This window comes from Hemibagrus wyckioides, linkage group LG25, assembly GCF_019097595.1.
Source record: "Hemibagrus wyckioides isolate EC202008001 linkage group LG25, SWU_Hwy_1.0, whole genome shotgun sequence".
Lineage (NCBI taxonomy): Eukaryota > Metazoa > Chordata > Actinopteri > Siluriformes > Bagridae > Hemibagrus > Hemibagrus wyckioides.
Window position 1 is genome coordinate 20,530,892 of NC_080734.1, and position 12,436 is coordinate 20,543,327.

Genomic DNA, 12,436 nt, shown 5'->3' on the forward strand with positions numbered 1-12,436 from the left:
CTCCTTCATGCAGAACACTTATAAATCCTTTACATCCAGGGAAAGTGGTAGCTTAGTGGTTATGGTGTTGGACTACTGATGGGAAGGTTGTGAGTTTGAACCAAGCTGCCACTGCTGGGCCCCTGAGCAAGGCCCTTAACTCTCAACTGCTCAGTTGTATAAAATGAGATAAATGTAAGTTGCTCTGGATAAGGGCATCTGCCAAATAACAGAAACGTCCTTAATGTATCCTTAATGTACTAAATCCTGGTGTGCATGTGGTCAATTCCCATTTAAGACTTTCAAACAAACTGATTTTGTTTCTTTAATCAATTCTGTGTTCATTTGAAAGTTAGCATGTCGTCAGTTTTGTGAATGATCCTTTAACACTGAACACTTCAATTTGCTTTTTGTGTGTGTGTGTGTGTCAGTGTGTGTGTGTGTCACTGACCAGGGTTAAAGAGAACAATGGCTCTGAGGCAGCCCAGCTCCGTCTTATCCATCTGCATGTCCTTCATCTTAGACACCAGCTCAGTCAACACTCTGTCACACACACACACACACACACACACACACACACACAATATTAAATTCTTGAAAAAAAAGTAAATGCATTAAAATTCAATAAAAAAGTTTAACACGGCACACTGCAGGTGGACTACACATAAATCCTTCTGCTGTTTTCACTGCTGAAGTCTCACACTCCTGTTATTTTAACAGTTTTAGATATACTGAACCCAACACATTCATACTGAACCCAACACATTCATACTGAACCCAACACATTCATACTGAACCCAACACATTCACTGTTTCAGATTTATCCATTAAGTTTCCAGGTATGTGAAGCTCTCATCCAAAAACCTTCATGTAACAAATTAATGCAAAAAAATTAATTCAAGACAATTCATTAGTGTAAAGTGATTTGTATGTAATGACCAAATTGTTCCTCTTGGTGGTGCAATAGATCAAGCATATTCAGTATCTTATGAAGTCATACACACTATACTCCTTTCAGATTGACCTGAAAAAATCTAGGACATTCATTTCCACCACAAAGGATCATTATTATTATATTGTAATTAGGGCTGGGAAAGTTAAGGCGTTATTGTCGCGTTAACTCATTAATTCATTAACGCCGACAAATATTTTATCGCGCATTAACAAAGTTTTTATTATTTTGTAAATAATTTTAAAAGTCTGCTGCTCAGTGGCTCTGAATACTCATACAGACAAACCACAGGTGATGGGAGGGGTGGGATCTCGTTTCGTATCGGCTTGGGATAAAGGTGAGAGAGAGAGAGAGAGAGAGAGAGAGAGAGAGAGAGAGAGAGAGAGAGAGAGAGTTAGCTCATGACAATCATGCGATTAAATATTTTAATCGATTGACAGGCCTAATTGTAATTTATGTTACATGTCAAACCTGCTTTAGTCAAGGAAAGGAATTTTAGGAATTTTGGCTTATCATTAAAAAATTGTTAAACAATTCAGGGGACTCTGTTCTTAACAAAAATTAATTCTACACATATTTGCTGATATTTCTATAAATAAATAAAATGTGCAATATCACAACATAATCTAGGAATCTCCACAGACATGTATTAGAAGACATCTGGAAATGTCAATAGCAAATTTTCTTGCCCATTTTTCCTGCTTCCAACACATCTAATATGCTAATCTAATAAATACCCCACCCCCCTAAATACTCCACCCCCTGACAGGTGCCACTATAATGAAATAATCACATCAACCTCGTCTGAGGTTTGAAGCCAGAGTTGAAGTAATTAACACAGTATGTGACCATTATAAATAAAATAAAATCTAAAATAAATCTTTATATTACAATAATTCTATAATTTCATAGATAGCATGGAATACTGTCACTCAGTGGATCAGACTAGTTTCTTCATTTCAAGCCCCTTCATTGTAAATTTCATTTGTATGACATGCAGCTCTACAGCAGTGTGGGGCTACACAGGAAGCTGAGGCTTATCACTGTTTTCACTGTAGAAGTGAAACCAGGTGTGATTTGTCCACTATATTTAGAACCAGTAGCTTTGTAAAACATCCATTTAAACCATTAGACAAACGGCAAGCAAACCTGTCAAAAATGGAGCCCACTCCAGCACTGTGTGCGCTGCTCCGGTGCACATGGAGACCTGTAGCCAGCAGGATACCATCTTTTACTGTGACTGAGCGGTGCGAGAAGGAGGCAATGAGCAACTCGTTCCAGCCTGATAACAAGAGGAAACACCAGGAGGTGAAAAAAACATTAACAAGCAAAGAGAGACACAAGTCAAAATGTTCTCTTTCTGTGTGCCAGTCAGGGTGTAAAAGCAGCTCTTTCCATTAGTGTAGTAGTGTGTATCTTCTGAGGTGTCTACTGGAGCAGCTGGGAAATATCTGTAGAGCAGAAAACTGTTTTCAGTGTGTGTGTGTGTGTGTGTGTGTGTGTGTGTGTGTGTGTGTGTGTGTGTGTGAGGCTTACCTGCTCGGAGTAGAATGACCTGATTATCCAGGGGAAGGTCAGAGAAGTGTGGTATCCTTTTCGCCCATTCAACTAGCATGAAGAGCTGCTTGTCTGCTGCCTGGCAGATGTTAGTGACCGGGTCATTTGTCTGAGAGATAAAGAGACGGACACACACACACACACACACACACAATTAGTATTAAGATATCAGCTGCTACTGAACTGGCCTGCATAAGTAAACTTTATAGGGATGTAACATTAAAACATGACCCATTATTATGTTGTCATTTTCAAGTACATTCAAGTACACCCTGTAATTTATTTGAGCGATCTTTTAGTCTTTTATGATCCGCCACGCCAAAGGGTGCAGGTTACTTGGTAGTACCTCAAGTAGCAAAGGCTACAGCAGGGGGCAGAGCTTTCTCTTTCAAAGCCCCACAGTTATGGAACAGCCTTCCAATTAGTGTTGGGGATTCAGACACAGTCTCAGTGTTTAAGTCTAGGCTGAAGACACATTTGTTTAGTCGAGCTTTTAATATACAGTTTTCTTAGGTAAAGGAGCAGATCTGGAAGGTTCATGGTCATAGAGTGTTTGGTGACTGGGATGTTTGGATGCTGTCTCCTTACCACCCTCACATGGTCACACAGGTCACTGACTGTGAAGTGGTTGGACGCTTTATGTCCCGGGAAGCCTTCATGTCTGTGACCTTCTGGGTCTCCCTTTTAGTTATGATGTCATAGCTAGTCTTGCCGGAGTCCCTGCCTGCACTTTACACATAATCTATATTGTCTTAAACGTCACATGATCAGAAACTTAATATCTTTCTCTTTCTCTCTCTACCTTCTCTGTCGAGCTATACACCCCACTCCTGAGCTCCCAGTGTTTGCCAGTTTCCAGTGCGACTGCTGCCCTACCCCTGGTCGGAGTCTCGTCACTTGATGGTGCCCACTGATGCTGTGGATGGATCTGTGTGGACCAGGAGACAGCCATGGACAGAGCCACTTGGGGACTTTCACACCGTCACAGATCTGCCATTTCATCTGTCAGCCTGTGACAGCAAAGAACTAGTGTCTATAATGACCTTAGAAACTACAATGACCTAATAGTTCCTCATGGGTCATTGATTTCTGTTGTAGAAAGGACATTAATCAGTTCCAGTTTCATTATTTACTGTTTAGTGTCACCCAAATGAGGATGGGTTCCCTTCTGAGCCTGGTTCCTCTCAAGGTTTCTTCCTTATTCCATCCCAGGGAGTTTTTCCTTGCCACAGTTGCCACAGGCTTGCTTATTAGGGATAAAATAGGCTAAAATAGTCTAATTATAGAATTTAATAATTTATTCTTATTTCTAGTTAATTAGTTTTTTTTATTATTATTATTTTTCATTTTTCCCCTCCCTTTCTCTGTTTTCTTCTTTTGTAAAGCTGCTTTGAGACAATGTTCATTGTAAAAGGCGCTATACAAAATAAACTGAATTGAATTGAATTGAATTATTCAGTATGTAGAACATGTAGAAGCACCTTTAGCAACAATAACTGGAAATAAATGTTTTCTATAGGAGTTTATCAGTCTCACACACTATTTTGGAGAAATTTAAAACATGGGAGGTCTGGACTTCAGCTTGGCCTTTCCAACACCTCCATTTGTTTCCTTCTTTAATCATTCAGTGTCAGTTTGCTGTGTGTTGGGATCATTGTTGCATAATCCAGTGACCTCACATTTATCTCAATAATATTCTGGTATAAAGTGGAGTTCATGGCTGTTTCAGTGACTGCAAGTTTTCCAGATCCTGTGGCTATAAAACAAGTCCAGATCATCACCTCTCCTCCTCCATGCTGACAGTTATGAGGTGTCTGTGCATGATGACCAGTCTTCTCCAGCTTGGTCTCATCAGTTTAAAGGTCATTGTCCCAGAGCATTTGTTGTTTGGTCATATGCATTTTTAACAAACTTAACTCATGCTCCATATTCTTTTAGGAGAAAAGGAGCTTTTTCCTAATAATCCTTCCATGAGAGTGATAGACCAACCTGTTCAGCCTTTTTCTGATTGTGATGTCATCAACATAAACATTTCTGCTTACATCTCTGAACATTAAACAGTCTGAACTTGGACTGAATTTGCTGGGATGTTCACTACTGAAAGATTAGCCGTTGTCTTGAAGGCTCTCTGTTTGTAAACGATCCTTCTCACAGTAGAATGGTGAAGATCATAATGTTTGGTGATGCCATTATAACCCTGTCCAGATTGAGGAGCAGTACGTTGGATTTATTCTTGGCATGATGTAGACACACACCGGAGTGCTCCAGATCATCAAAGTGACAAAAGTCACACTTCTTGATCATTAACTAATCTTCTTCATGTCATTAGTGATACCTGGCTAATAATCACAATCTTAATGACTGTTAAAGTGGAAGAGTGTAGCCTACTTTACTTTTTGGAAATAAATGATGATGTATTGAAATCTGTTGTTTCTTATTGTCACCTGTTTTTTTTATTTGTAGGACTGTGCATGTGAATAGTGTATACAGTGCTGAGTTTGTAACTGTCCAAGCAGAACACAAGTCCAGAGATAAATATGAAGTCTGAATAGTGATATCTGCCATTTCATCATTAACTCCTCACTATGTGAGTTTAATTCTAAATATTGCTCAAAAACGTAGGTCATATCACCACACTGTGTATTCATATTTCGGCAGAACCATTTCAAATGATCTTCATTATCTGACTAGACTGATTACTCTCACTTAATTGTTTCTGTATGCACAGGAATTCATTAAGTTTACATCAGAAATGAAATAAGAAATATGGCAAATCATTAATTTTCTTAAAGCACACACATTAGAAATGGTGTGAGCTGTAAACCATCAGTTTATCTCAGTTTGCTAGTGTTATTAGAGATCTAACATCAACTCCATGCACAGGTTGAGGACTTACAGAGTTTCCCTGACTGTCATCTGTGTGTGTTTCTGTCTTGGGTTCCACTGCGAGCTCAGCATCCAGGATCTTCTCCACAGGCATGTCTTCATTAAAACTGCAGGTCGATTCCACCTCAGTATCGCTCTTCTCCTTCCCACGCTGCCTCTCTTCCTGAACCGCTACAGTGAGCCAGGAGGGACAGTCCTTTAGCAAGTATCTATTATTTGATACAACACCTGTATAATATCTGTATGGATGTATTCGGTGTTGCTATAGTGTTACATTTATTTTACACACACACACACACACACACACACACACACATACACACACACACACACACCTTCCCTCTTCATGCCCATGGCCAGACACTTCTGGTAGCGGCAGTACTGGCAGCGATTGCGCTGGCGCTTATCGATCAGACACTCCTTGCTGTCTCGGCACGTGTAGGTCAGGTCTTTTCGGATGGTTCTCTTGAAGAAACCTTTGCACCCCTCACAGCTGTACACACCATAGTGTTTTCCTGCATTGCATTCACAGCAAAGTCAAAACACAACCTGTAATCCATAAAGGATACACACAATAGGAATAGACCAAAAAAAATAAATAACCCTGCACAACCCTGAACATACTCAATCAGCACAGACATGCTTTCACTGATACATGACTTCTGTTACCTGCCAGCACTGGGCCTTATTTATCATCTTATTTATTTCTTTTATTATAGTGTGTTGCAAAAATTTGTAAAACGCTGTCCTTTACAAGTATATTGGTAAATGTCAGTCACCCATAAATTTCCCATCAATTTTAAAGTAATTTCCACTTAGTGGTGCACAAAACTCCAAATAAGACAAACACTAAATGATAACAGGCAAAGACAAGAAGATTTTCTCAGAGGCAGAGGTGGATATAATGATTCATGTCTGTGAGAAAAAACAATTTAGCAGATCAACCAGCAGCCACAGCAAAATGTGGACAGAAACTAAGGCTCCTCATCAGTGCTGTGTTGGAAAAGCAGGACACCGTGTTAGTGAAAGGAAACGGATGGCTGACTTTCTCTTTGTTATGCCAGACTCTGTTAAGACTCTGTTTTACAGATGCGTGACATGCTGTCACAGTGTCAGGTTAAAGCTGGAGGTGGATTTTGTTCTGTTGTATTCAGGAACACACTGGATGATGGAGGGAGCAAATCAGGGAGGGAAGATACTGAGGGCTGAGACATTACAGACCGGTCACTCATCACTCTCTCTCTCTCTCTCTCTCTCTCTCTCCAAACACAATCAAAACATACACAGGAATGGCACAGGATCTTTCTCTCTCTGAAGAGTTACACAGCATTACAGGAAGATGCAAACAGAACGGATATGTACACTAAACTTGTATGATTTAAAGTAAATCACTAAAGGTTTACATGAGTCAGTCTTCTTGTGTGTAAATTTACAGAGATTGAGAAACTCTATGCTTTATCATCATCAAAAATTAAACATCTGCAGGATTTGGAAATTAAAGGGTGTTTTTAAGATATTAGCCCACAGTATGATGTGCTGATTGTATTTAAAATCTCAGAGGTCACCTGAAGAGCGATCACCACAGATGGCGCAGATGTGCTTGGACATGGAGCCAGGACTCGTGCACTGGTAGCTGCTGATGTTAGCCAGAGATGGAAGACCAGGTGGAGGCTTCACATCCTCTGAGCTGCTCACACTGTTCAGAGAGTTCATCTACATGATGGACAGAGAGAGAAACAACAAGAGAGAGAGAGATCTTGCATTACACCAGTGTGTGTGTGTGTAGAAATATTTAGCCCTTCTTGAAGATCAAGGGCAGCCACATGTAGTCATCTTCACTTGGTCCAGACTGAAATACAGTTTTAAAGAGTTTAAAGAACTAGAAGAGTAAAACACTTCATTCTGGTTACTGTGGTTAATGTTAGTCTTAACCACAGTCGTAACAGTCATTTTTAGATCAGTGGAAGAGACAGAAAACTAAAATGGTGTCTGTACGGTGGCTTGTACAGTGAACACACTAGTGAGGGAAGCCACAGTGAGCAGCAGTCACTCTGAAGGAGTGGAGACAGGACAGAGGAGCGAGACCATACAACCGCTTCAGGAGCTCTCCATAACTGACGACTGCACGGGAGACTCGGCTAGAAAGAAAGTGTTGCTAAAGAAGAGCTATGTGAAAGATCAGGAGTGAGGTTAAGACCATCGGGTTGCAACAAATACTGTCTGGAACAATCTGTGTCAAAGGTTTTATTCAGTAATCCAGATGAATCAGATGACTTTAGGAGTTTGAATACTTCTGCACTTCACTGTATGTACACTCACAGATCAAAAGTTAATAAAAGATATTATTATTATTATTATTATTATTATTATTATTATTATAGGAGCTGTAGAATAACAGCTTGTGTTTCCTGATATTTACATTTAGATGTGCAGCTATGCAACAAAGTCTGGAAAAGCTTGACAGAAGAAGAATGCAGCAGTTTCATGTCAGGGGGTCAGGAAATGAAAGCTGAAATTCTCATATTTCGTCTCATATTCATCTTTTCATCTCAATCCCAAATGTCTTTAGTGTGTAGCAAAGGCAAGGCACTGAGCTTCCAATACTATTTAACACCAAGTGTCCAGTTTATTAGGAACACCTGCACTTTCATGCAGTTATCTAATCAGCCAATCACATTGCAACAGCACATGACCGCCGGACCGTGTGTGTTTCTGTCTTCAGTACTGAGTGTGGAAAGGGTCTTTGTTGTTAATATAAACATATCTGTGAGGATTTTCAGCCATTAAGTGACTAGTGGATTCACATGGTCTTTTACTTTCTTTTATCTCTTTTACAACTAGTATTTTTAGGAGCATGCATCTATATATCCCTCCTGTTATCTTCGGGTCAATTTGACCCGGTGTAAAAAGTACTCAAAAATGAGGTATAATTTTATATAAATGAGATTTATAATACCAAATATTAAAAAAAAAAAAAAAAAAAGAAAGAAAGTGCAAAATATATGTTAATGTGTTGGAAACAAGCTGATTAAAAAGGTGAAACAAAAAAAAAAAATTGGTGATCATACATACCTCCTTTTTTATAAGTGGTCAAAACAGACCCGGTCAATTTGGCATGCGGAGAGAATAAGTTTATAATAAATGTAAATGGTAAATACAAGGGATATACTACAGAGCTGAAAAGATACGGAGTCAGATATTTTCTCATGAGTATGTGAAGAAAACGGAATATTTTCCTATGATAGTGGAAATGTGGGATAAACTTTAAAGTTTAACTTAACTTTTAATAAAAGAAAATAATAAATCAACAGTGTAATCTCCACACAAGGCCTTGTGCAGAGCAGAGAGTGATAAGTAGATGAATGTTATTTCCACTAAATGATTCATTAATTCACTTAGAGTTATAAAGATTTTCACCAGGAGAGTGACTGTCTACACTGTGATCAAGGTAATCCAAAATACTGTAACAAATTTAAGAAAGGGGGAAAAAGACAAGTATGTGTGATACCAAAGCATCCTGGTGCCAGTCTTCAGCAGGGGTAAAAGAGCCAGCAGGCATGTACAACCCCACCCTGACTCACAACCCCGAGGCTTGTACATACACTGTTCATGGTGCAAAGTGAACAGTAACTGCAATCACAAGCATATCTGTATCTTTCACTTCCTATTTCTGCTGGGTGGATTTAATCTGTGCTTGGTCTGGAGATAAGCTTTCTAACTAACATTTTGTGAATATTTATTAAAATATACTTTAGATGATCTGAAGCCCTATTCATAATGGACTCAATTTAAATGGACAGGCAGGTGGAGTAATGTGATTATTACTGAAATATCTTGAGATTCCAGTCCTGTCTGAATCTGCCTGGTCAGAGTGTTAGGGTGTTTCTAATACTGTGCTTGATTACATCTGAAAGGATTACATCATCTTTTAACTACTGTTAAAGGACCTTAGAGATCAACCACAGATAAACTATATCCTCTAAGGCTACAACAAGCAGTTATAATAAAGATTAAAAGAGTATATATACTGTATAAATCAGTGGCGGACCGTCAGGGACAGTAAGGCCGTCTCTGCTGGCCTAAACAGCAGTGATCTAAATCTCTGACTTGCATGTTAATATATTTAATATATTTTTTCATGAATGTGTATTAAATTATTCCCAATAGTCTATTCTCTACATTTCATAGCTTTTCTCTCAGTTGCGCTGCTTCCAGTAGTGTATATTTATGATAAGAATGTTTATCCAATCATATTTCAGCCAGTGGCTGACATCATGTGTTACCCGACCTTAAGGCCTTCAGAATCAATAGTGCAGGCGCCCGGAGCTTAAAATAAGTGGCAATGAAACTGTTCCATTAACCAATCAGATTTCGAGTTGGCGTCACTGGGGCCATCTAGCAGGCATGGGATTACATCACCAATTCCCGTCTTTTGATTGGATAATTGGAGTGGTCAGAGGCAGCAACAAATGCTTTTGGGTTTTCTTTTTTTTCTGGGTTTTCAGTTTGCCTTCATTCCAGATCCCCGGGGTGGACTATGGGTTATTTTTTGTTTTTTTTGCTGCAGTGAAAGGAAACTTGTGAGACTTAATTTGTGTTTTTGCTGTATGTAATGTAATGTTATTCATGTTCACTATAAGAGCCTGTGACACAGCGCACTGTTATATAGTGTTTCTATATTCACTGTGTCTCATTTCGGATGCTGCGTCCTCCAGAGATTGCAGTTTGCTGCATACGGCATCAAGAATGTCTTTTTTGAGAAAAGTAACCGTAATAAAATGGACTATTCCTTGTGAGGTGTGAAATACTGTAGACTAATTTCTTTCTTACTTTGTTATTTAACGGGTGATTAGTATCTATTGCCTTGGCATCATGATGCTGTAGAGGTGGATTAATTCAGGAAGGACACCAGTGAAGACCTAGGTGTGAAATGCACGGTGCACCACTGGTATAAATACTAGTGCATGCAGTACACAAAACTGTTCTGATGTGACAACCAGCTGGAAGACTCTCATGTCATGTCTCACCTCCACAGAAACAAGCAAACATGTACAGAGTATCTCTACCTCTAAAACATGTAATAATACCACTATCCTTCACACTGCTTTCTGTCTGTCTCTGTCTTCACACTCACACACACACACCTTTCTTCTGCACTCCTCCTTATCTCTATATCTATGTAATGTCTATATCTGAGTGTAAATCTAAATGTAATATTCAGGATATTAATAACCTCTAGTTTATGTCAATTTCCCTCACACTTTCATTCCCACATATTAACACAAATGAACTCAAATATGAGGAGTAGCATGAATTGTTTAGTTCTAGCGCTGTGGACAGATGGGGCTCAGTGTAAGCTTCTGTTAGGAGACTCAGGATTTCTGGCCTGAACAGAGTGCAGTATTTTTACCTGTGGGCTGTTGAGGGCGCCATAGCCCATGGCAGGTGTGGAGGGCAGTGAGACAGGGGGCGAGCTCATAGACGAAGCGATGACCGAGTAGCCCATAGGTGAAGGGAGGGGGCGTGAGGTGCTGATGACGGATGAGTGACCCATCATGGAGCCCATTGGTGGAGGCTGTGAGAGGGAGGAGTTAAGTGCCCCAGGTGAGTCTGTGGGAGGAGAAAATAATATGCACGGTCACAGTCTTCAGTAAAGCCCAGTATACATACAGTATGAGCCAAAAACGATTTGTTTTAGAAAACATTTAATCAGATGCACTGTACAGGACTGCTCTTAATCCCTATTCAGACAGAATTAGTTTTACACAGGCAGATGGGGAGTAAAATGTGATCTGACAGTATTTACGATATAAAATATAATAATAAACTACATCCTGTCTAACTGACATTCCGCTAGGATAAATAGTAAGCGTTGTTAAATCCTCTGAGAAAGGAAGCTTTGCCTTTTTGCCTTTTCAGTTCACTTCAGGAAGCGTTTGCTTTTTTCTATTACCTTCCAGTTTTGTCTGAGTTTAAAATGCAGAACAATAAACAATATTTAAAAGGATGTGAGTTCCTTACACAGGGAACTGTAACCTACTGATGATATACAGCTCAGCCCTCACAGCACTACAACAGGAAGATATAATGAAAGGTAAAACACTCAGTACACGAGTACGCATCAATCAGTCAGCAAGAAGACACTGATATATACAGAAATTCATCTCCTTCAATCTTCCTTAATCACAGTCATACGTCGACATACAGCTCTAAACTCCAAATGTTCAAAAACCCAGCTGTATTCTGAGGGATGTTTTGAGGAGAATGTCAGAATTTCACCAAATGTGCAATAATACAATCATTTGTCCGGCAAACAAGCTGCATTACAGCCATGATCACAACGGTACACCACGAGCTGTTGAATTATTCACACACCGCTTCACAGGATTTACGGTGTAACCTGCAGAAACCTGAGTGAAGTGCCGGAGACTGCTCTCTCTGAACCTGCCTTTCCCTTTCCTTCCTCACGGCTGCAGAAAGCCCAGTGCATGCAGAAATAGAACAATAATAATAATAATAATAATAATAATAATAATCTCAATCAGCTGCTAATAAAACACACTGTATGAGATTGTAGAGATTTCCTTACATGTAGTTAACCCTCGTGTGGCGCTCAGGACAAATCGACCCCTTTCATATTTTTAATAAACATGTTGTGCTTGTGTTGTAAATCATCCACTTTCTTGAGAGCTGTGTTTCATTGCCAGTGACTGCAGTAATTTAGTGTCTTATGATTTTATCCTTGTTCATCACCTGTATTTGATAAATCAATTCAAAGTGATAAACATTAATTCCATTAATAAACATCATTCCATTTAAATGTTTTAAAATGTTTCTATATTTATGCCATTGAGGTCTTTATTACAGTAAATATTTAGACAGGAAAAAACAAACGTTGACTTTTGTTCAATGTGATTTAGTAATTGCAAACATTAATCCGAAAGTTATCTATATGTTTGGGATTGAGATAAAGATAACAATTTTTCAATTCTGTAGTCCAGTGTCTCATTTTGACATGAACAGTAATAAAGGGTCCAAAGCGTGAACATAACGCAAGGGTTA

At 39.2% G+C, this 12,436-nt stretch overlaps 1 protein-coding gene across 1 annotated transcript in view; it reads right to left on the bottom strand.

Annotated features, from left to right (window-relative positions):
* rxrgb (retinoid X receptor, gamma b) overlaps positions 1-12,436 on the bottom strand; it is a 44,494-nt gene that overhangs the window by 1,990 nt on the left and 30,068 nt on the right. The window contains exons 2-8 of the mRNA XM_058379476.1: positions 10,785-10,984; positions 6,940-7,087; positions 5,710-5,889; positions 5,385-5,545; positions 2,468-2,597; positions 2,081-2,213; positions 431-522 (exon numbers count right to left, since the gene is read on the bottom strand). Coding sequence (XP_058235459.1) covers positions 431-522; positions 2,081-2,213; positions 2,468-2,597; positions 5,385-5,545; positions 5,710-5,889; positions 6,940-7,087; positions 10,785-10,984 — 1,044 coding nt within the window. The remainder of the gene's footprint in view (positions 1-430; positions 523-2,080; positions 2,214-2,467; positions 2,598-5,384; positions 5,546-5,709; positions 5,890-6,939; positions 7,088-10,784; positions 10,985-12,436) is intronic.